Source organism: Mytilus galloprovincialis, chromosome 8 (assembly GCF_965363235.1).
Source record: "Mytilus galloprovincialis chromosome 8, xbMytGall1.hap1.1, whole genome shotgun sequence".
Taxonomy (NCBI): Eukaryota; Metazoa; Mollusca; class Bivalvia; order Mytilida; family Mytilidae; genus Mytilus; species Mytilus galloprovincialis.
Genome location: NC_134845.1, coordinates 89,915,632 through 89,942,318, shown reverse-complemented (window position 1 = coordinate 89,942,318; position 26,687 = coordinate 89,915,632). Strand labels below are relative to the sequence as shown.

Here is a 26,687-nt window from a genome sequence, read left to right as displayed (position 1 = left end):
GTTTTATGGTTATTAATCACACCTTTTCATGGTCATGTTGGTTATCTCTCATGTAGACAGAATTTACAAATGTAAACAACTTGTTTGTAAGGTTTTATTTACTGATCAAACGGATTTAAAGCTGAATGTATGTTTCAATTTAGAAGTGTTTACCTTATAGCATAGACACCCAAACTGTCAAAGAGTTACTGGGGTATAGAAATATAGTCTGATAGTCATTTTGTCCTTGGTTTTTCTTCGGACTCTATAATAACTCGCCCCAAATTTTAGGTCGGCCTGTAACTTCTTCTCTCAGTATGAACTTCCTTGGTAAAGAACACAAGGATAAAATCCAAGTATTGGGTATTAATACTCAAACTTAATGTTCAACAGTAAATTAATAATAATTTATTCACATGCAAATAGACTATAGTATTTTTTTTTTTTTTTTACAAATTTCAAATAAAATCCTTCTGTCATTTATGAATATAATATGAGCACAGGGGTTTGTTACAATTGCCGGGTTAACTATCCATACGAACCCGTTTTTTTAGGGGTTCGTATGGATAGTAAACCTGGCAATTGTAACAAACCCCTGTGATATGAGGCAGGCATTACCTGTGAATGGGGACGAAGTCTGTATGATTCCTGTATGAATTATTTTTTTGTAACTTAAATATTTGTTCAAAAAAAGAAACAGAAATACCGTTACGTTTCCGATTTTGGTTCTGTTGTTAGGGATTTTAGTTGTGATGTTATTTAATTATGACGTCATATGCAATGTTTACAAAGAAACGCTATCATCAGGTAAAGTTTTTTCATATCAAGGAGTTATCAAAAATGAAATTGGTATTGCATTCCTTCCTATTTTATACCAGACTGATAAATATATATTTTACTCAAAGTTTCATACAAACATGACAAACGAGACCGGAAAAAGGAAGTACATTGTAGATTTGTGCGCAGATACGGGAATTCAAAACACGACAAAAAAAAGTTTGAACGATTTTGAGTTCATTAGTACAATGAAAATTTCCCGATTTTTAAAAATTTTTTAAATTTTTCTTCTGTTATTGGGGACTTTGTCCCCATAATAAAACTCAAATATTATGGACTGAAAATTGCTTATATCAGACTGTCAACTAACCTTTGCCTCACACAACTGAAAGCATTCTACATGTATATAAAGTTTATAGCACATCATTTTGGTCATAAACTGTCAATCAGGATTTAGAAAAGGCTATTCAACCATAGATAGTATTTTTGTCCTACATATTCTTTTTGAACTATTGCAGATGCGAAAGAAATTTTTTTTTTGTGCTTTTATAGACTTTGCAAAAGCCTTGGACACAGTTTGGCGATCTGGTTTATGGCAAAAACTTTTATCAGTTGAAAAATGTATAATACTGTAACGTTTTTGGGTCATCGTAAATTTCCCTTTTTCTATTTTTAGATACTATATATAACTATAGTTGTCCGGTCACTTTTTCGCGGGGATCGTTTATCTTGTGCTTGAACTCAATGTCCAGACTTGGATATTTAAACCTCGTCAGGGCAGTATTTCTTTAGATTGGGGAAAACTTTTGTACTGGTAAGTTTTACTTTAAATTTCATTTTATTTTGTATTTCGATGTTTGACTTATTATATAAATATTTATTTCTTTACATTTGATATATTTCTTTTCGGTTTCGTAGTCAAACAGTTCTAAAATCAATGAAAATATTAAATTACGTTTCCGTTCCAGAATAAATAGAGGGAATTGTACACTAGCTAGAGATTTTATAATTTCGGGTTTATAAAGAGATGGAGTTTATTTTCATAGCGATATTTAAACAGATGGCTAATCCGAGGGGTATTTTGGAGTAACGGTCGTCAATCTACGGAATTGTTTGTGCCTTACTCTGAGATAGAATTTTGTATTATCGCATGTTTTGGTTTTGGATCTTGAACTGGTCAATGATATTGAAAAACGTTTTCAGACATTGCTCTGGTTGGATTGAAAATTAAACAGGTATAGAGAAATGCGATGTTTTTTTTTACTGGATCGATTTTTGTTCCCTAGTCATAGAATAATGAGGTTCATGATCTAGTCTAACAAAGTCGGTGGGAACCAGTGGGTATATTTTTTTTGTTGTCTCGGAAGGTTGACGTCACAACTTGATTGATTGGATAATATTTTAGTTAAAGACGACTAGCGTACAGCTGTCAATATTTTAAGAAAACGGACACCTCAAAATTCTAGTATCATATTATTTTATTCCATTAGATGGCACTTCTATTGACTCTTGACTCTTTGTATAACTATTGTGAACTTTGGAAATTGAAGGTAAATGTAAATAAAAGCAAAATTGTTGTTTTTTTCAAAAGGTAGACCATTATATCAAATATTAATACTGTTTTAGAAATTGTAAATGAGTTTGAGTACCTTGGTGTTATTTTTTCTAGAACAGGAAGTTTTTCTAAGGCAAAAAAAGCGCAAACTGAAAAAGCCACACATGCTATGTACGATGTTATCCGCAAAGGTCGAAAACATATTTTATCTATAGAATGGCAACTCGATCTTTTCGATAAAATTGTCAAGCCTATTTTATTGTATGGAAGTGAAGTTTGGGGAGTCGGCAATAGTTCTGCTATTGAAAGGGTCCACCTTAAATTCTGTAAAATTTTGTTAAATGTAAAATAGTCAACGCCAGATTTCATGATTTATGGAGAACTTGGAAGATATCCTTTGGAAATTGATATCAAATTGTGGATTTTAAATTACTGGTCGAAACTTATGTGTGGCAAAAAAAAATGTGTGGAAAGCAAGAAAAACTTTCTGTTATTTTGTATAAACTTATGTGTGAAATATGCATATATATTAAAAGTATGGGATTAATAATACAAAATCTACTCTAGATAGTTGTGGACTGTCATATGTTTGGAATGCACAGTACTTTGTTTGTAATACATGGTTATATCATAAGGTTAAAGTTAGTGTTGTAGACCAATTCAAACAAAACTGGCACTCTATCTTTAATAATATTAGAATCGCCAAAAGCTATACATCGTCTATTCAAAGATAATGCTGAAAGAGAAAACTATTTTAAGATCCTAGATGATAAAAATATTATTACTTTTTTGTAGATTCAGGATACTCAGTCATAAACTTCCTATTGAAACTGGAAGGTGGAAAAATGTACCTTTAGAGAAAATCGAAATTGTAAACTATGTAATTCAGAAGATATTGGGGATGAATTCCACTATACAGCTATATTTTTAAATGTTCGAAATTTAATCATGTCAGATAGAGAAAAAATTTTGAAACCATATTATCTTAATAGACCAAACATATTGAAATTTCATGATTTGATGAATACTAGAAACATCAATTAATGTTGAATCATTTGTGCAAATTTATCAGACTGATTAATAAACAGCTGGACTCTTAGGGGAAACATTGTTTAATAACTTTTATATAATACTGTATACATGCATAATGTGTTTTTTATATTACACAGGGCGTAGCTCCATATACGCTGTCACGCCATGGCGTGCACATCGCAGGGTCTAAAAAAATGATTTACGCCGAAAAATAAAATAAAAATACAAACGAGTAAAAAATATAAAATTTAACTTACACAAGAAACGTAGACAACGATACAGTATAACTATTTTAATAACGTCACAATAATATTTCCGTATATATCAACCCTGACCGAAATACTTTTTAATTTATTTGTGAGAATTTTTTTTCTGGTACTCAAAGTAAAAAAGCAGCATAAACATGAGCAGTTCAAAGCGTGACCAGACGAAAGGGCAAACTTTAGACAATTTTTTCACCAAAATGCCTACTAACAGTACCAGCGGTGATAGGCATGCAGAAACACAACCAGCAACAAATCAGGACAATATAGACTCTGAAACGTCAAAGGTTTACGATGAACCGGTAGCATAAGCGCCACATCAGTGTCAATGTCAAAGCCAGTACAAAAAAATCTGGGACCATCTTATCCAGATATTTCTTTGTTGAAAGATTCGAAGTCATTAGGAAAAAATGTAAAGTTACAACTTTTGACTGACAAATGGAAAGATGTCCACACCTTCAAATTTCCGACAAGGTATATTCAATACAAAAAATATAGTTCACGTCGTTGAACTAACAGGACTGCAGGGGTTGTAAATCCACGTTTTTATTTTGATGAGGGTTGTAAATTTCATACATAATTTTGGCAAAAAATGACCAATTGACGTTTGTTTCATTTTTATCTCTCAACTTTGGATCCAACCCTGAACAATTTAACGAATTACAATAACCTTTATATATGAGTTTGACTGTCCTTTTGGTATATTTCGTCCCTCTTTTATATGTAAATTACGATAATGGTAAATATTAATCTGAATTCCCTCTTTAAATCATTGTGTTGAAAGGCTTCTTCATATTGTTCTGTTTTGACACCTTCCTGTCGAAATAAGGCCTCAATGCATTAAAAATAAAATAAAATAGCCTTTCAAGACTTCATCCGATTCCGCAGTACTAGTCGTTACTGAAATGTTGCGTTCCGAGCGAAATGATGATAATGAGTGTTTGGAACGAGCTATACCAAATCGCTCTAGATATATTTTGGACCTTTCAACTATGTCATTGTATGTGATTTTGGACAAAATTGGCCTATATATAACATACAGTTGAAACTATATAAGCAGTATACCCATCATGCCCATTATACAATATACTCATGATACATCTGAAACTCAGGAAATGATCAATAAAATCTTTTAAAGTACTGAAAGGTTCATCTTGCAGTAAATATTTTTATGTCAATAATTTTATGCAACAGCTTGCATTTGACAATATTTTTACATTAATCATGACAATATACAGATATTCATTCTAAATATACATCATGTACATTGACTGTCATTTAGGTCACCAACTATTCAATACGCCCTTTACATTGAACATGTCAATGCATGTTGAACAGATATTATTGATAAATAATCAAAATGTCAAATCTTTATTATTTAATTTATTAACACATAAGTAAAGATTTCAAGTCTTTATTTATTTATTTTTTTCATAGCTACACATTTTAAATGTATTTATATATATATGTTCAAAATGTATGATTCAATGTGATTATTTACATGATTATTAAGCATGTCAAGGGAACTCCTTAAACAAAATCTGCCCTGGATTGCTAGTATTATAGATTATTGATAAAATTGTCATCTTTTTATGAACAAATATCAAGGTTATAAGTCTACAAAAAATTATCTTATAACTGTTGAGGTCAGTAGGAAGTTTGCAGCTTACATGCCGGTTAGTGATAAAAAATAGTTTTATTTGCAGATTAATACATTTAATACTTTATATAAGTTAATTTATTAAATTTGAATGACTTCGTAAGTTCTGAAATATATTCTTTTTGTGTAAAGACATTGACAGCGTGTCAGATAACTATAAATCATGGCTAATATAGAAATTGATTACTTATATATATATATATATATATATATATATGTAACATTCGTAGGTAATAATATAAGTACTTGTTGTTGAACTATGTAGGCATATATATCATGTTGTATATATAACATTGTTTTTTTCTTTCCAATCTTAAAATTTCCAATTGTAAAATTATTTTTTGCTTATTGATCAAATATATAAAAATGCAAGTGGGGCAGATGTTGATAAATTTAAAATTTTAATTTTAAGCAGTCAGAGCTCAGACATATAAACAAGTTGATTTTTGTTTTTGACTTAAAGAAGTCACGGAAATTATTATAGCGTCACAGGAAGAAAATTTAGCATTGCGGTACCACGACGGTTAAACGGCCTGGGGAGAACACTGACAGAAACAGACTAAGCATTAGACAAAATCCTATGAGAATAACAAATATAACATCAATACCAAATACATGAATTTGGGATAGATAAGTACTGTGACACGTCTTATAGCAATGTGAATTCACACTAAAAAATAAGAGAAAACAAATGTAACAAACACAGAAACGAACTATAATATAACATTCTTGACTTGGTACAGGACATTTTTAAAGGAAAAAATGATGGGTTGAACCAGGTTTTGTCGCATGCCAAACCTCCCTATTTTAGGGCCATGTGAAATATAACATTAAAATGACAACACAACATTACAGGACTACAATATAAATAAATAGGAGAACACAATTGACAAGAAACACATGAATAATTAATAGCTAACAAAAGGCAACAAGTTTAAAATTTTAATACGCCAGAAGTGCATTTTGTCCACACAAGACTTACTAGTGACACCCAGATACAAAAGTTTGAAAGCAGAAACAAGTACAAAGTTGAACAGCATCAAGGACCAAAAGTTCAAAAAAGGTGTGCCAAAAAGGCCAGGGTTTTCTGTTAGGTACCAGAATATCCCTATTATTTAGAATAATTTATACTTTTGCAAACAGTAAATTTTATAAAATGACTATACAAAAGATATACATGATAATAATAATAATAATAATAATAATTCTTTATTTAAAGAGGGTTACACAGTTAGCTGTAAAGCTAATCTTCCCTGAGGCCCTCATAAAATACAATGAAATATAACAAACAATTACAAAATATCAAATAGACACACATACATGAATAATGAAATAAAAAATTGTTATGAAATATACAATTTTCAAAACAGGTAAAAGTTACAAATTCATATATGACATGTATAGTATTGGCATCAACAATATCATAAGTTTGAGTAAGTGTGTGAAAATTATTATGCATATAAAAAACGCACAGCTTCTTAATGTTCCATCAAGTAATTTTTTAAATCTTTTTTGAATGAGCTTGTACTTGAGGTTGATTTTTTCAGGGATATTGGTCAGTTATTCCATAAAATAGATCCTGAATATATAAAAGATTTCTTATAAAGCTCTGTTTTGGCTTTTGGAACTTCTTAAGGCATTTATGCATCAAAACTGATTTGTGGTATGAGATTCTGTTCTCTACTGTCATCCATCCAAGCTGTTTAAACAGTGGAGCTGATGATGAAAGTGGATCAGCATCTAAAATAAGTCTTGCAGCCCTTTTTTGCAATTTTATTATTCTGACTAGCTCATAATGTGTGTGGATAAAAGTGAAGTATTAACTAATTACAGGAAACAACCGAAATACATTACATAACCCAACAAAATGCAACCCTAAAAATAAACACATCCAAATAAGTCAAAACCTCAACGCCAAGTGACGTCATATTTGAAATTGTAAAAAATGACAAAAAAATGACGTCACATTTGAATTTGTAAAACAGATCATCAAAAAATGAAAAATGACGTCACATTTGAATGAATAAGATAGAATTAGGAATGATTTAAGATTAAATTTGAACTAAATACTGATATTACATTTATTAACAATGCAAATTTCAATACTTATTAATAGCAAACTAAGGTAGCAACTAACGACAACCACTGAATTACAGGCTCCCGTCTTTGGACAGGCATATACATACAGAAAGTGGCGGGGTGAAACATTTTAGCCGGATCTCAACCCTGCCCTAACCTGGGACAGTGGTGAAACACTAGTTCAACATAAGAACGAACTATAAAAATCAGTTGAAAAAGGCTAAACTCATCATATGGATACAAATATGAATGTATGTTTTTGGATATAATCATGATAATGGTCATCTTTTAAGATGACAGTGGGTTTACTTTATTCATGTACATTTGTACTTAGAAATGAAAAAAAACCAGTTAGATTTTATTATGTTGTACTTATTACATATATATATATAATATATATATAGCTTTTATTGTGTTGTATTTATATCTTATTAAACAAGATTATTAATCTTATCAGTGTTTGTCTGGATTATTTGATAATGACATCCTATTAATAATACCTTCATCTATTTTATAAGTACATATAATCAGGGGATTAGTAAATACGTTTCAGTATTTTTTGTACATACTATCCAAAATACTTTTACAAATCAGTCAGTCCTACTTTAATATTAGCAGTAGTTGTAAACCAAAAGAGAGGGATCTTTTATTGTAAGTTTCAATACCAATTGTGAAAAATTGAAAAGAAGATATTCTGTTGTAAGTGAACGATTTAGTTTTACATAGTGATGGTGAATAATTGAAAGTTTTTGCTCTATAAAACACATCATAATTGCATTCTGTTTACCTAATTTGTCATGGCCAAAAACTTCATTGATGAAAATGAGTAGTCACCAAATGCCAAATATATCATGTATATGTAAGTTCATCAATTTTTCAATAAAAAAAATAACAGAAATTATGTCTTTTAAATATTTAGTAAATATGTGGTTAAGAGACCAACAGACAGAGTGAATATCAGTTTTTTAAAAGTCTGTAGGTCACTAGGTGAATACTGTGAACCAACTTAATTAATTTACAGAACGCTGTTTTATTCAAAATACCATTTATCATGTTCATAAAGGAATTCTGAAGCTCTATCGATAAAGAATAACAAAGAAGATCTTATTCATAACTGTATTTTTTTTCTTTTCAGGTAATGTCTAAGAAAGTTTTAATCACTGGAGCATCAGGATTATTAGGCCGAGCTGTGTACAAGGAATTTGTGAATGAAGGATCATGGGAAGTTTTAGGTTTGGCATTCAGTAGGTGTACAGGGAAGTTAAGAAAGTGTGACATTACAAAAGATGAGGAAGTAAAAACTGTGATGAAGGAGTTCAATGTAAGTGAGTTTGTCCTGGGAATAATTGCCTAAAAATTTCTAATTAGGGGATAGGGATATAATAGAAAAACAAGTATATATGCATGGGTATCCATCCATGACATAAAATCAGTACACACAGAGCAAAAAAAACCATATAAAAACAAAGGAACATCTCTTTCATTGCACATTGTTCTTCATCTCATAGTCACAGTGAGGCCTGGCTTTTAACACGAAGCATAAAAAACCCTTACATCACTGCAAGTATATATGAGACAGCTACTCACACTAGCGCGAGTTGAATTTTTTTGAAAAAATAATCTGGTTAGACTTTTGAATATGTAAAAGATGGATAAAAGATACCAGAGGGGCAGTCAAACTCATAAATCGAAAATGAACTGACAAGGCCATGGCTAAAAGTGAAAAAGACAAACAGACAAACAATAGTACACATGACACAATATAGAAAACTTAAGAATAAGCAACAGGAACCCCACCAAAAACTGGGGTTGATCTCAGGTGCTTCGGAAGGGTAAGCAGATTCTGCTCCACATGTGGCACCCAATGTGTTGCTCATGTTATAACAAGTCCGGTAAATAGTCTAATTCGGTAGGTCACATTCATGAAAGGGAAGGGGATTGTAATATGTCCCGACAAAACTGGCTTTCTTAAAAAGAACACACTGGAATATTTATGTAGTACATATTTACAACAAAATAGTTCCTATTAATAGCTTTGAATACCAACTTATTTAGAATACATTTTGGTAGTTTAAAATGAAAGGTGAAATGCTTAGTCATGATACATGTGAGTACTTTAAGATGGGAAGTCAATTAGTTTTTATGCCCCGCCACAGCAGAATGTTCATAAAGTGTTAACTTTGTCCTTCTGTACATCTGAAAGACTTAAGTCTTTAGCATAAATCAGGCTGTTTTTTTTTCATTTAAATAGTCCACATTGTATAATGCCAGGGTCCTTATGTCTTAAAATATGAGAAGTTTCACTGTTTTCTCTTTGGCAATCATATCACAGCTCCTTATGTTTTGCACTTTATATATATTGTAATGTAAGTTCATATATTATAACAGCCATCAGTAGTTATACATTCTGCTGCTGAGAGGAAGCCAGATGCTGTAGAAAAGAAACCAGAAGCAACCCAACAACTGAATGTATCAGCTACCAAAGTTATCTGTCAGAATGCAGGTATATTTTCTTATACGCATAAAGCTAAATAGTTATCAGGTACCAGGATTATAATTAATACGCCAGACGAGCATTTCGTCTACATAAGACTCACCAGTGATTTCAGATGAAAATAGTAAGAAAGTCAAACAAGTATAAGGTTAAAGAGCATTGCTCATGGGGACCCAAAATTCCAAAAGGTTGTGCAAAATGGGGCTAAGGTAAACTATGCCTGGGGAGAAGAAAATCCTTAGTTTTTCAAAAAAATTCAAAGTTAGTCTTAGTACTTAGTCTAGAACATAAGGATCTTTAGCAAGCTGTTCGGTGTCAGCTTAGGCTCCTAGTTGAAGGCCGTAACATTGAGCTACTTGTATAATGGTTGACTTTTTACTTATTATGACTTGGATGGAGAGTTGTCTCATTGGCACTCATTCCACATCTTTTCATATTGGTCAAATCTAAATTAAAACAAATTTATATGTGTATATGTCCATACTTATCATGCTTAAATTAAGACAAGAATTACTGTTCATTCAGAAATTATTGCTAGTTTTTTTTTTATTGCGAAAAATGTACCAGGGTACGTTATAATAGCAATAATTTAAACTCTCATTTTGATTTTTTCATATTTGAATTAAATAGGATTTTTCTCAATATCGCAAAAATTAAAATTGCATTTTAGTCTAAAATGACAAAATCGCAATAATAAATGCACACAATAATTCTGAACTTGAATTACAAAAGTTGTAAAAAGAAGTGCATGGCGAATAAATCAATCATTGATACACAAAAACAACCCACATGAGAAAACTCAATTACTTCCTAAATGGATTTCTTTATTAATTGCTGTAGATTCATTTGTTTTCCTTGTTACCAATATTAGTGGATTGAGGAAACATGCATTTTGTTGATTTTTTATTTTGTGGTTTTGCCAAAGTCTGCATACAAGCTTACAGAAATTTGGTAATTCAATGAATTATTTTAATTCCTAGTTAAGGTGGTACCTAACACTACAGGGAGGTAACTCTGTAAAATCAGCTAAACGTTTTAATTACATGATGTTGTTAAGGGAATATTAAGCTTCTCAATGATCAACATAAGTGTTTGTCAAACTGCTATATAACCAGTGTAATTTTTCTGATAAAACGGTTGGTTCAAAATTTTTGAAATTTTATATTTTTGTCAAAGGGTCAAAGTAAATACTTTGTCAAAATTTTATGAAAATTAAATGAGCCAAATTTATTTTAGTTAAAGTGTTGGGTACCATCTTAATCTATACCGATGAAATCCACAGAAAATAATGAATCCACAATAATTCATTTATTAATAAATAACTTGACAAAATTTGTATAAATTTGATCAGATTAACACTTGATACTTATTAAAGGTAAGAAGATTTCACTTCAAAGAATAGGCAGATATAGCACAACAGGGAGATAACTCCTTCTGTCTCAGCTAAATGTTTTAATCACATTGTTGAGGAAATATTTTCAAGCTTCTCAATGATCAAAACTAATGTTTGCCAAGCTGCTTTGTACCCAATGAAATTTTTCCTAAAAAGTGTGTGGTACAAGATTTTCCTCCTCATGCTCAAGGGGTGAAAGTAGATATTGTTGCAAAATTTGATGAAATTTAAACGAGCCAAATCGCTTTTAGTCAAAGTGTTTGGTACCACTTTTAAGTGTTTCTAGCTGATTTATTCTGATATTTATTGATAAAACATTTATTTTTTTAGCTGCTGTTGGTGCATGGGTATTATATATTAGTACAGATTACGTGTTTGAAGGGTCGTCACCTCCATATAAGGAAGATGCTATACCTAATCCACTTAACAAATATGGACAAAGTAAATTTGAAGGTGAAAAGGTCACAATGGAGGTTAGTCGAGGTAGACATTTTATTTTTATATGAATATGTTAATTGATGCTGTCAGAAAATTGTGAAAAAATATCTCTTTTTTACATGGAGTTGGGTTTCATGCTAATTTTAATAGACCTGAATATAGTTTTTGAAAAAGAAGATAGTATCCAACCAAATTGGTATTGATTGATATTTGCAAAAATTGCCTAGAAATGTAGTTTAAAAATACTGTTAATTCATGTTTAAAACTTGGTTACACTGAAAACATTTACAGAACCACATGATTAAAATTGGTTTATTCAACCAAAAAAATAATCTAACAGTTGGTCCTCAAAGATGGCAGCCAAGGATGATTAATCCAACTAATATTTCATTGTATTTCATCATTGAAAACTATCTATAGGATTATTGTTGCAATGAATTTAAAATATTATTCTACCATATATATGTTCGTACTAAAATCCTTTTGAAGTTTTTATACGTCCGTCAAAATTTTGACATGGTATACAAATGTCATGCATCAGTCTGTCCTGTCTGTCCAGCGTAAACATGTCGCACCGTAACTTGAGAACAACTTATTATGATCTGTATACTTTTTGGTGAAAATAAGATTAAAACTTTTTTGAGGTACGGCACTTTGTAACTAAAACAGGGGGGTGTTTTTTTCACATGTCGCACCGTATCTCAAAAGGATTTTTGATTATTGTTTAAAACTCTACACACTTCTTAGTTATATTAATCTTAAGATCTGTATACTTTTTGGTGAGGATTCAAAATTTCATTTTTGAGTTATTGAGTATTTTGTAAAACAAGGGGAGGGGGTTTTCACATGTCACGCGTATCTTAAAAAGGATTAATGATTATTGCTTAAAACTTTAAACACTTCTAATTAATATTAATCTAAAGATCTGTATTCATTTTGGTTTTGATTCAAAAGTTTATTTTAGAGATATTGAGTTTTTTGTGTAAAAAAAAGGGGGGTGGGGGGTTTACATGTCTTGCTGTATCTCAAAAACAATTTATGGTTATTGCTTAAAACTTTACACACTTCTTAGTTATTAATGTAAAGATCTGTATAATTTTTGGTGATGATTTAAAATTTTATTTTAGAGTAATTGAGTTTTTTGTAAATAAAAAAAAAATAGGAATTTTCTCATGTCGCACCGTATGTCAGAAACTATTTATGATTATTGCATAATATTCACACACAAGACGAAGGGCGTATCATGCGCTCATGGCGCAGCTGTTTATTCATTTATGTAATACAAGATGGAGCTGTTTCCCTTGAATCAGTCGTGCAGGGCCAACTGATTGCTTATCATATTTGACTTACCATTTTGTTAAATGTTGTACATCAAAATTGAATCAGTAGATGATCTGAAGTGTTGAAAAAAAACAAGGCTTAAACAAATAAAAATCATTCAGGAAATTTCTAAGATCTAGTGGTATAAAAAGCAAGTGGTGAGTGACTGATTTATCAAAATTGGGCAAAGGGCAGTAACTCCGAACCTAATTTTGTGACAATGGGAAATAACCTATATCATTGTGTTTTGTTTGTAGATAATTCAATATTAAGAGTGCCTATTCTGTATGGAGATATTGAGTACTTGGACGAGAGTGCAGTAACTACACTATTTCAGAAGGTGACAGACTCATCTAAACCATGTCCTATGTCAGATTATGAAAGACGTTTTCCAACTCATTGTGATGACATAGCATATGTGATAAGACAGTTAGCAGAGAAAAGGATCGTGGTAAGTTCTTTAATTTTACAATATGTTTAAAAATACCATTGAATGTTAATTATTTGGTCACCTGGGCCGAAGGGCCAAGTGAGGTTTTCTCATCATTTTGCGTCCGGCGTCCGGTGTTATCCAGCGTTGGCGTCGTCGTCGTTACGTCGGTGTAACTTTTACAAAAATCTTCTCCTCTGAAACAACTGGGCCAAATTAAACCAAACTTTGCCACAATCATCATTGGGGTATATTGTTTAAAAATGTGTCCGGTGACCCAGCCAACCAACCAAGATGGCTGCCATGGCTAAAAATAGAACATAGGGTTAAAATATAGATTTTGGCTTATATCTCTGAAACCAAAGCATTTAGAGCAAATCTGACTTGGGATAAAATTGTTCATCAGGTCAAGATCTATCTGCTCTGAAATTTTCGTTGTTGGGTTGCTGCCTCTAAATTGGTAATTTTAAGGAAATTTTGCCGTTTTTGGTTATTATTTTGAATATAATTATAGATAGAGGTAAACTGTGAGCAGCAATAATGTTCAGCAAAGTAAGATCTACAAATAAGTCAACATGATCAAAATGGTCAATTGACCCCTTAAGGAGTTATTGCCCTTTATAGTCAATTTTTAACAATTTTTCGCAAATTTTTGTAATCTTTTACAAAAATCTTCTCTGAAACTACTACGGTAAATTTAACCAAACTTGTCCACAATCATCATTAGGGTATGTAGTTTAAAAATGTGTCCGTTGACCTGTCAAGCCAACCAAGATGGCTAGCATGGCTAAAAATAGAACATAGGGGTAAAATATAGATTTTGGCTTATGACTCTGAAACCAAAGCATTTATAGCAAATCTGATCTGGTTAAAATTGTTTATCAAGTCAAGATCTATCTGCCCTGAAATTTGTAGATGAATCGGACAACCCGTTGTTGGGTTGCTACCCCTTAATTGGCAATTTTAATGAAATTTTGCCGTTTTTGGTTATTATTTTGAATATAATTATAGATAGAGGTAAACTGTGAGCAGCAATAATGTTCAGCAAAGTAAGATCTACAAATAAGTCAACATGATCAAAATGGTCAATTGACCCCTTAAGGAGTTATTGCCCTTTATAGTCAATTTTTAACAATTTTTCGCAAATTTTTGTAATCTTTTACAAAAATCTTCTCTGAAACTACTACGGTAAATTTAACCAAACTTGTCCACAATCATCATAAGGGTATGTAGTTTAAAAATGTGTCCGTTGACCCGGCAAGCCAACCAAGATGGCTAGCATGGCTAAAAATAGAACATAGGGGTAAAATATAGATTTTGGCTTATGACTCTGAAACCAAAGCATTTATAGCAAATCTGACATGGTTAAAATTGTTTATCAAGTCAAGATCTATCTGCCCTGAAATTTGTAGATGAATCGGACAACCCGTTGTTGGGTTGCTACCCCTTAATTGGCAATTTTAATGAAATTTTGCCGTTTTTGGTTATTATCTTGAATATTATTATAGATAGAGATAAACTGTAAACAGCAATAGTGTTCAGCAAAGTAAAATCAACAAATAAGTCAAATGACCAAAATGGTCAGTTGACCCCTTCAGGAGTTAGTGCCCTTTATAGTCAATTTTACAAAATTTTTTCGTAAATTTTTGTAATTTTTAAAAAAAATCTTCTCCTCTGAAACTACTAAGACAAAATGTAACCAAACTTGTACACAATCATCATAAGAGTATCTAGTTTACAATATGTGTCCGATGACCCTGCCTGCGAACCAACATGGCAGACATGGCTAAAAATAGTACATAGGGTAAAATGCAGTTTTTGGTTTATATCTCTGAAACTGAAGCAAATCTGACTGGTGGCAAAAATGTTCATCAGATTTAGATATATCTGCCCTGAAATTTTCAGACAAATCCGACAACCAGTTGTTGGGTTGCTGCACCTGAGTTATTTTATGGAAATTTTGCAAATTTTTGCTATTGTAAACAAAAAACAACTCTTTCTTTTTTGATTTTAAATCAAATTTGCAATGCAGTGTATCTGGCTTCAAATTTTTCATGTCTTTATTTTATGGTATGATTAATTATTTAGAGCCAAACATATTAGCACTAGTGAAACTTCTGAAGTTTTAGAAATTTTATACAACTAAGTAAATGAATGTAAGAATCCAAAAAGATTTTACAGTATAATGTATGATGAATGTTGGTCTTTGAATCATTGGAGCAAGTAATTGGGTCCACTGGTTGGTAGTATTTGTAAACACTTGAGGGGTAGTGAAAATTTTGGTTTGAAGGCAATATCAATTCACATTCATCATGCTACAGTGCACAAATCAGAGTTAAAGGTGGAGACTTCATGCTACAGTGCACAAATCACAGATGGAGGTGGAGATGTCATGCTACATTGCACAAATCACAGTTAAAGGTTGAGACATCATGTGAAAATGCACAAATCACAGTTAAAGGTTGAGACATCATGTGAAAATGCATAAATCACAGTTAAAGGTTAGGACATCATGTGAAAATGCATAAATCACAGTTAAAGGTTGAGACATCATGTGAAAATGCACAAATCACAGTTAAAGGTTGAGACATCATGTGAAAATGCATAAATCACAGTTAAAGGTTAAGACATCATGTGAAAATGCATAAATCACAGTTAAAGGTTGAGACATCATGTGAAAATGCATAAATCACAGTTAAAGGTTAAGACATCATGTGAAAATGCACAAATCACAGTTAAAGGTTGAGACATCATGTGAAAATGCACAAATCACAGTTAAAGGTTAATACATCATGTGAAAATGCATAAATCACAGTTTGAGGTGGAGATGTCATGCTACAGTGCACAAATCAAAGGTGCAGGTGGAGACCTCATGCTGCAGTGCACATATCACAGTTGAATTTGGAGATGTCATGCATGCTACAGTGCAAAAATTACATTTGGAGATGGAAGCCTAATGTTGCAGTGCACAAATTTCAGATGGAGGTGGAGACATAATGTTATAGTGCACAAATCACAGATGGAGATAGAGGTGTCATGCTATAGTCCATTACAGGTGGAGGTGGAGACATCATGCTACAGTGAACACATCATAGGTGTAGGTGAAGATGTCATGCTGCAGTGCACAAATTACAGGTGGAGGTGACGACATTAGTCTACAGTGAACACATCCCAGGTGTAGGTGGAGATGTCATGCTACAGTGCATACATCACAGTTGGAGATGGAAACCTCATTCTACAGTGCACAAATCACAGTTGGAGATGGAAACCTCATGCTACATTGCACAAATCACAGTTAAAAGTGGAGAGTGGTATCAGACTATCAGGGCCACAATCAATATTGGAGAATCAGTACTAAACTGTATTCAAGTCTCTTTCTATCTGTATAGATACTGTCAGGGTGTGTTTTACTTCAATGTACTAAATAGCAAACTGGAAAAGGGAGTACTTTCTTGGGAGCAGGAATTCAGAGGACATTTTAAGGGAAAAACGTTTATTTTAGAATCAGAGGTGTGAACTCAAAATGCAAGATGTAGACTTGGAAAACTGTATGAAGTTGGTAGATGACTTGTTGAGTGAAAAACATCAGGTAATAATTTAATTTTAAATTAATTTAAATACATTGTACTTACGGTATAAAGAATGTACTAATTTTACATATATTAGATAAGTAAATTTAAAAAAAGAACTGATACTTAATTGCTAAATGTTAAATATAAATATGGACATGATGAAACATATAAAAAAAAACAATCCTATGCATCTTTTTGTATTTTTCTAATTGATGAAATATTGTAAACTTACATTATTCAGGTCAATAATACAACCTTTTATGTTTTCTTACTATCTCATGCAATTCAACACACATATTCTATTTTTTACACTTAAACAAAAGTGAACAGATTTTAACATTTACATTTCTGTTATTGTTTAATCAGCATATTTATTTGTCAGCAATGGTTTGTTACACAATATGTTGTATATTTTAGAGTTATATGTGGCCATTTTACCAACCAGTGGACCCAATTGCATTAGGCCTCTATGATTACTTTGAGCTAGTCAAGAAACCAATGGACCTCAGTACAATAAAGGTGAGAGTAATAAACACAAGCAAGTGCTTTAATGAGAATATATTGAAATAAAGAGTTTTGGGGCTTTGTACAACATATTTTGTTTTTATATGCTCGCTTACGTAATATAATATGGTATACTATAAACCGCCTGTCTTGTCCTGTAAGTGTATCATTCAAGATGCTCCTTGGAAATATGAGTTATAATGGAAAATACATTTCAATTGTTTTGGAGCCTTCATTTCTTTTAATATGTTAATAAAAAGTTTTATTAAACAAACTAAAAGTGTTTATTTTTTAGTTGTTGCCCTTGTACCTTGGATAGATAAAATATGTGCTATGGGGTGGGCCTTAGGACTCTTGTCTTTTATTCATTAATTTGTCATTAATATGTTGATCATGTTTTTTTCAGAATAATTTGGAATGTTGTCTATACAAATCAGTAGATGAATTCAGTGATGACATGCGTCTTCTATACCAGAACTGCTATCTATACAGCGAACCAGATACTGAGATTTATAAAATGGCTAAACAGTTAGAAGAATACTTTGTTAAGACAATGGAAACAACCAAAAGTGATAAACCAGTAGGAATTGATTCATCTGCTGAGAATTATTCTTTTCTAGGAAAAGAAATGGCTTCAACGATTGACAATTTACAGTTGGAGGTGAAATACAATTCTCACTGGCATTGTTCTTGCACAGTTTTCATCAAATATTATATTTTTAATATTAAAGTTTTCACTGATTTTATTTTTGGTGTTTTGACTTATTCACAATTTTGATATACACTTCAGAGGAGAGGGGTTTTGCTTTTATTTCAGTACATAGGGGCTCTGGTAACAACAAAAAAAAAATAACTTCTGCACACTTTCTGGAAATTTTGATAGAAAAATTTGTATTAAGATTTCTATAATCTTAGATAAAAGGTATACATTGGATTTGGCAAAACTTTAAGGTATTTTGGTCCTCATTGCTCTTCAACTTCGTACTTTATTTGGCCTTTTTAACTTTTTTGGATTCGAGCGTCACTTTTTTGTAAGTCCTTTTTGTAGACAAAACCCGCGTCTGGCATACATACACAATTTAGTCCTGGTATCTATGATGACTTTATTTGAGAAGACATTGAGTACCTATCCACTATAGACAGGGTTAAAAAGGAACACATTTATGTGTTAGACAACATCTTTTAGCAAGGCATAACATTGTATCAGTTATTGGCATTTGTCTTAATGTTAAAAATATTACACTGTACTTGGCATTATGGTTCTTTCATTGTGAGAGTATTTTCTTTAATTACAGTAATGACAGTGTGGTGATTTGTTTTATCAATTCCACAGAAGTGAGAGACAAAGGTTTTATGTTAAATATTGTCTTTCAATTTTCAATTTGCAATTTTTAATCATTTCTGTTCAGGTTTCCTTTACATTTTTGATACTCTCAAATGTTTTTTTTGGTACTTTCTAAAAGTTTATCAGGAGCATATTACTAATAAAGGTCATACCAAAAACATGTCATGTGAGATGAACTCATGTTGTCATGTTATATATAATTAGGACCTTTTAATATATAACGCTTACTCTATTGTATGAGTTTACTCATTGATGAGGGCATTACAATGAACTTTTAGTTACAGAACATAAGTTCATTCGATTTCGAATCAGGTAGATAGTTGTATCATAGGCAATGAAACCACATATCTAATCAGTAATAACTTTTACAAAGTTTACACTTGAAACATTCTTGTTTACCTCTACAAATTGTAATTAAAAAAAAATTATAAACCAATTCAAGATGGAACTGTCATTAAAATAATATCTGATTCTTTTTAATTTGTTTTAATATTTGTTTTTTTTTTCTTTTTCATAGGATAATAGTATAAAAGGGGTATACCATTGGAGTGGTGATGAAAATATGACTAAATATGACATGGCTTTAGTAATGGCAGAAGTTTTCAGTCTTCCTTCAGATCATATTCAACCTGACAAAAAGCCTTCACCTGGAGCCTCTAGACCATTCAATTCTCAGCTAAGTTGTCAAAGACTTAAAGACCTAGGAATAGCAAAACATAGCCAGTTTAAAAGCAAGATTCTTAATGTATTGAAGCCATATTACAAGACATGATTTTACTTTTATTTTGATACTGTAAGAAAATATTGCAAGGATTTTTTTTATGCGAATAATGTGACTGGGTGAGTATCTCAAAAATAAGAACTCGCATAATAATATCTAATGCGTATATATTTATGCAGATTTTTCTGAAATGGCAATAATTAGCAACAATTAGTGTTAAAATTGCATTAATAAAAGAACTGACTACATCAAATATTCTTATCTTATATACATGTAATTGTTAATTGTCTTTAAGATTCAAGGGCAATAAACAATTATTTGAGAGAAGAATTTTAAATCAAAACTGGTGAAATATATATAGACTGTCCACTGTAGATCGGTGATTGATACACAATTAATGTCAGTCTTAGAAAAAAATATTAAATTATATTAAAGGTTTTAAAAAATGTTTGTCAAAATAAAATATAAAACAAAAATGTTTTGCTGTTTTTCCCCCTTTTCAGTAGACTTCAAAACAATTTATGTTTAAAAAATAATTACATTCATTTGATAAATAAAATCCTTGTTTGAAATATTTTTTGACAATACACACTTTTCAGTAGACTTCAAATCAATTTATGCTTAGAAAACTATTACATTCATTTGATAAATAAAATCCTTGTTTGACATATTTTTTGACAATACACATTTTTGTTTTATTCAGAGAAGTTTGAAAAACAAATTCGTTAATAAATTTATAGTTGTTCACAATAACCTACTTGTTGAAAAAAAAAGTTATGGAAATTCTAGAAGAAATGATGAAGTGTTTGAAGATCAGTGAATGGGAATGTCAATAGAAATGCTTTTATTAATTATTAAATGTGATTTTAAATCAACTTTTTATTAAACTTGTTTCAAGAATATTTGTTTTCTTTTATATGTCTTTTGCCTTTTTTGCTACTCATTATTACACCATAAAGTTATTGGTAATTGGTCATTTCTGATTCATTAATTATGTTTGTTGCTTTATTATTTGTTAGCATTTTGTTTTATTTTAGGTAGCAATGAAATTGATCATGATGGTATTAATCAGTTGTTTGTAAATGTGGTTTAAATTCTGTTATAGATATTACTTTTAGTTTGCTTTTTTTCTTTTATTGATATCTTTTATGAAAATAAAGTTCCAATGTGTCATATTTGTTTTTAGTGTGTTCATGTTTATGCTTTTATTCACGCCTTGTCATGTTACAATTATCAATGCGGTGCATCATTTATTATGTATAAGCCTTGTCATAAGGGTTTTTTGGTTATATGAATACTTGGCCGTTTTTATATTGATTATTTGATTACAAGACAAAATATTTCATGATTATTTAATTATTTGATAATCTAGGACTGTATTTTTTTATTTTTTATTATCATGATAAAAAAAATAATTAATGATTATGTGATTATATTGGCAAAAAAATTGTGATTAGTTATCAAAGGTACCAGGATTATAATTTAATACGCCAGACGAGCGTTTCGTCTACATAAGACTCATCAGTGACGCTCATATCAAAATATTTATAAAGCCAAACAAGTACAAAGATGAAGAGCATTGAGGATCCAAAATTCCCAAAAGTTGTGCCAAATACGGCTAAGGTAATCTATGCCTGTAATAAGAAAATCCTTAGTTTTCGAAAAATTCAAAGTTTTGTTAACAGGAAATTTGTAAAAATGATCACATTATTGATATTCATGTCAACACCGAAGTGTTGACTACTGGGCTGGTGATACCCTCGGTTATCACTTGGACACACCCAAATCCTCATGTATTACAGAAGGTTTGTATCACAACTAATTTGTAATGTTTTGTTTTCTTAATTTTTCAGATTTTAAACATATGTTAGGGTATGCTCATGATTATGTGGATTTGAGATTGTAAAGATCAAGATTTTCAAAATTGTGTAAATAAAGTAGAATTTTTTTAATATCTGATGTAATGAATTTGATCTTAAAGATAATTAGATTCAGAAGCAGAAAAAATGCAAAAATTAAATCTTTGAAATGGATTGGCCATTAAAGAAAGAAAGAAATCTCCACTTTTAAATTAAAAAAAAAATGAATATGTTTTTGCATAGATAATAGAAAAAAGATTTGCCATGAGCATACAGGCACAAAATCTACTTGTTGTTTTATAGTTAATAATTTATTATACGATTTGTTTTTAAAGTGGATTTGTGTTACTTAAAAAATTATATACCAGTACAGAGATATATGAGTTAACACTGTAAAGGGAAATGTTTTAAATGATGTGGATATTTATAGATTAGTAGAGAATTATATCATTGTATGAAGATTATTCAAGGATAGATAATAAATATTTTATAGATCAATTTTGTTTTCAGAAAAAATTATAAATGCCTTTTTATCTCACTTTGCCCAAAGGCATTTATTTGATCACCTGCTGTCTGTCATCAAAGTTATCCTTTGTTTACCAATCATCTGTTAACCTTCACGAAGTTCTTTTCCTGTGACATAACTTGGGCTAATTGGAACCAAACCACCATAATCATCCTTAGTTTGATACCAAATTAAACAAATGTGTTGAATAATCCTGTCTGTCAATTAACATGGCCGCTAAGGCTAAACATAGACTACATCAGTAAATCCAAGGTGTATCCAATATTTTGAAAAATGTTTAAACAGACGTTAATGGGAAATGTTTTTTTGTTGTTGACAAACTTAAAATTTCAATTGAAAAGATCTACTTTGAAATCTGTTTGATGCTAGTATCAGTAATAGCATCAACAGTGCTTTTTGTTATCTAAAACCTGACATTGTTTTTTGAAGTCCTTCTTCAAGCAGATAAATTTGTGTTTATTTTTCAGAAACTTATTCTATTCAGGCATGGGTCTGTAAGATTTTTGATCAGAGATAAAAAGGCATGAATCTATAGATGATCCTTAGGTCTATGATTAAAACGAAGTTTCTGAATGAAAGTCATATAGATGCTCATCAGGAAACGGTAGAGACGATGGCTTAAACCATTTGTAAAAATCTTTAGATTGCATACGCTCGAAGATAAAGATGTGTCATATTCGAAATTAAGATTTTGAGATTTGATATTGTTTTATAATATTATACACGTTATATGCAATAGGTCAACTATATTTGGTGTATGGAAATATTTTATGATGTAAATGTCAGTCTTGCAGGATTAATGTGACCCAATTTCCATGGTTAATTGCTCAGTGTTAAGTTTTTGTGATTTTGGTCTGTTTTTTATAAACTATAAGCAATAGGTTAACTATATTTGTTGTATGGAATGATTATAAGGTGTATATGTCTTTCGGGAAGATATCGTCTGACCTTGATCTCATTTTCATGGTTCATTGGTCAATATTTAGTTTTCATGGTTCATTGGTCAATATTAAGCTTTCATTGTTTATTAGGAAATATTAACTTTTCATGGTTAAGTTTGTTTCGAGATACTATAACAAGTATAAGCAATAGGTTAACTGTATTTAATGCATAGATTGATCTTAAGGTGGCACAGGTATATCTGGCATGGTTCATTTTACCTTAACCTCATTTTGATGGTTCATTTGTCAATGTTTAGTTGTCTTGGTTAAGACTATTTCTTAAACTATAAGCAATAGGTCAATTATATTTCGTTTATTGAATGATTGAAAGGTGTACATATATTGCTTGTTTGGTTTATCTGACCTTGACTACATTTTCTTGTATCATGTTAAGTTTATGTGATACTTGAAGTAAAGCTTTATATTTAGGACTATAAACATAAAACCCTATGTAAGTAAAAAAAGGCGAGACATTTCAGGGTGTTCACTCTTGTGTATATGGCTTCCGTGATTTGTCTGATAGATAGGATTCACCTAACCTTACCCATATTGCATGGCTCAGTGATCAGAGTAAAGTTTACGTTTTTAAATGTTTCTCAGATCATATCTATATTTGGTGTATGGACTGATTGTTAGGTTACAAATGTATCTTCATCGTGCAGTAGCCAATCTAATGTTTTTTAGTTTTGTCTATTTTTCAGATATTGTAAGTTATAGGTCTACTATATATTTGTTCATTGGAATGATTATAAGATAAACATGTCTGTCTGTCTGCCAGGTTTTCTTTCTTAGCCATGGCGTTGTCAGTTTATTTTCGATCTATGAGTTTGAATGTCCCTCTAGTATCTTTTGACACTCTTGCTATATTATGACCGGTTCCACATTATTTACCTGTCAGCCCTTTTGAACCCGGTCACTTAGGTCGTACCGTCATAGCCCGAACTAAAACTAGAACGATATAATGGAATTTTATTCGACTGTCATACAAGTTAGAAATTTTGCTATATTTAAAACTAGGTTTAATCCATCATTTTCTACGTAAGAAAATGCCTGTTCCAAGTCAGGAATATGACAGTTGTTATTCATTCGTTTGATGTGTTTGAACATTTGATTTTGCCATTGTCTTGTCTTGTCTTTTAGTAGATCCGTCCTATATAGGACGACCTCCAGTAAACGAAGTAGAATATAATTAACAATTGTTCTATTTAAAAAAAAATTAAATTTGATTAGGAAGCGATATTCCCCCGAAAAATATAACCATGTATTTTGATGTTTGGATCTGATGCAACAAGTAAAAAATAAAGATGGTCTGTCCTAAACAAAAGTGCAATCCGAAATGTCAAGTCAAAAGAAGTAATACTAAACTGTGTGTACCCTTCAAGATTTCAAAAGAGAAATGAGAAAGGGACTGCCCTGCAATTGTGAAAATATCTTACGCGACATAACGAAAAGTATCACTTTATATCAAACCACTTTTGCTTCACAAGATTACTAAAGTGAAGCCAAACCTCTTACATGCTTGAATACGCTGGACTGTACTATAGTATTAGTTCCGGATAAGAAAATTGTAGACGATGTAGTTTACGAGACCGAGATAAAAAAAAAAGTTCGCTTCAAAGTAGATTTGTCGTGGCCTCTTACACTTAAGAGATCTATGGAAATATAGTACAACCCTCCTTTTTACTTCATGCATTGACATGTATTATATTTATAAGGATTTCTACAAAGTATTAACCAAATTTCTAAAAATAGAAAAGAAAGAGTTATAGAGGTATAAGCTTGGTGTTTGAATAGACTCTATGCGAATTTATTAGCGTTTCGTAAAAGAATATATAATATAAAGGAAAATTCAATCATACATTGAATTTTAATCCGTTTTAGAATTATATACAATGTTCATACCATTGAGGGACACTACTTGTAAGAAAGAGGCGAAAGGTATCAAAGGGACATTCAAACTCATATGTCGAAAATAATCTGACAACACCATGGCAAAAAAAGAAGAAGACAAACCTACAAACAACAATACACAAAACACAAAACACAACATAGAAAACTAAGGACTCAGCAAAACGAACCCCATTGAAAACTCAAGGTGCTCCGGAAGGATGGAAAGATCACACTTCACATGTGTCACCTGTGGTGTTGCTCATGTTAGTACGAACCCAGTAATTAGCTAATATATAATTCGATAGGTCACATTATGGGAAACGGGGACGAGATTGTAGTTTTAACAATTGAAACGTATCCGCTATCATCAGTTTTGATTTTCAAATATTTTGTCTTCGAGCATCACTGAAGAGACATTGATTGTCGAAATGCGCATCTGGTGCAGAATATTTTTTACCGTTTATATTATTAAACAGATATTCCAAAACGGTCATCCAACTCGTTATGGCGTCTGTAAAATTTACAAAGGAATGATTTCAACCTCACCATTTGGAACTATAAGGCGTGAATATGTTTTTTCTCAAAAAACTTCAACAATGTACGGAATAAGTATGGGTAAATTTCATGGGTATAAATGGTGTGCATTAAATCATGGAAAGGAGATACAATGGATAGTTTGTGTGAAAAGTGCCGAAAGATTTGAATGGATTTTTTTCTGTAAGGTAATATAGTTAAATGGATACGAAAAATACTTCACGATTTAAGTAGTCGTTAATCAGGAAGTCAATGACCAGCAGATTTAAACTTGAATTGTACCATACAACTCAGTACTTCCCATTCCATTCATTATTTCTAAGCATGATCCCTACGTTTTGTTTTAGTGAAAGATACGTGAAAGATACAATGGGACTGCAGTATACCACCCACTAAGCAATTGGGGTTATACTAAAACATCATTGACAACAAAAATCTTTCTGATTGATACAGAATACACTACAACTTAAATAAAGCAATCTGAAACTGAATTATTAAATTTCCTATTTACAACTTGTAATCGATAAATATCGGAAATATCAGGTAAATTCATTTATTTTCTTGTCGTGAAACAATTTTTATTCATTTTGTCATTTACTATTAGTCATTTTTTATTCATATTCTACGTATCATCAATGTTGTTGATTTTAAAGAATACTGTAATCCTCTCCAACAAGTCCATACCATCCCTTGATGTTTGATTTTGGTTTCACCTTTCATATAAGCTCCATTTAGATTTGAACGATAACATCTATAATACCAATAGCCGCCCATGCACGCTTTTGCACAGTTACCAGATTCAGAGTCGTCATTGTCCTGGTCATGAGTCGAAAAAAGGTTGCCATTATGGGCAGTAAGACAGTCCCCTGTAACAAAGGAATGGTGTATTGCTTAATTATAAACACATTATTTTCCCACTTATAACATGTATATTTTGGCTTTGTATAATATAAGTTTAAAAATGAATAAGTGCATACAGTTCATATTGCTAAATATTGAGTTTATTTCGAAATATTTTATCACTTACAAAGCAAGTGGAACGATCATGGTGTATTATGCGAGATTGTACTATAATGTTCACTCCGAATTGATTTAGAAATTATGGTAACAAATGGATTGCAAAACTGGGAATACAATAAAAAAAAATGTATCATAAAACCATGCCCAATCCACAAGAATGGGATTCGCAGGGATATAATTTGTCCTGTATATAAGTTTTTTCCCCTAGCAAAAAATTTGAATACTGGAAAAACACTACAGTTTACAATAATATCAAATTCTTATTAAATTTTAAAATTTTAAATCAATGTAAACATGTCGCATAAATAAAGGCAACAGTAGTATACCACTATTCAATAGTCATACATCGATTAAT

At 31.1% G+C, this 26,687-nt stretch overlaps 1 protein-coding gene across 4 annotated transcripts; it reads left to right on the top strand.

Annotated features, from left to right (window-relative positions):
* The first annotated feature begins 41 nt into the window (after positions 1-41).
* On the top strand, positions 42-21,012 carry LOC143042810 (methionine adenosyltransferase 2 subunit beta-like). Of its 4 annotated transcripts, none has more exons than XM_076215276.1 (9): positions 42-127; positions 8,481-8,666; positions 9,734-9,848; positions 11,563-11,715; positions 13,248-13,441; positions 16,923-17,009; positions 17,410-17,511; positions 17,903-18,157; positions 19,359-21,012. In XM_076215276.1, the coding sequence occupies exons 2-9, from the start codon at positions 8,484-8,486 to the stop codon at positions 19,611-19,613; spliced, it is 1,344 nt and encodes a 447-aa protein (XP_076071391.1). In that variant the 5' UTR covers positions 42-127; positions 8,481-8,483; the 3' UTR covers positions 19,614-21,012. The 4 variants fall into 4 exon arrangements, with proteins under 4 accessions (XP_076071391.1, XP_076071389.1, XP_076071392.1 ...); XM_076215274.1 differs by lacking the exon at positions 42-127 and adding an exon at positions 5,210-5,282; XM_076215277.1 differs by lacking the exons at positions 42-127; positions 16,923-17,009 and adding an exon at positions 5,210-5,282.
* The last annotated feature ends 5,675 nt before the right edge of the window (positions 21,013-26,687 follow it).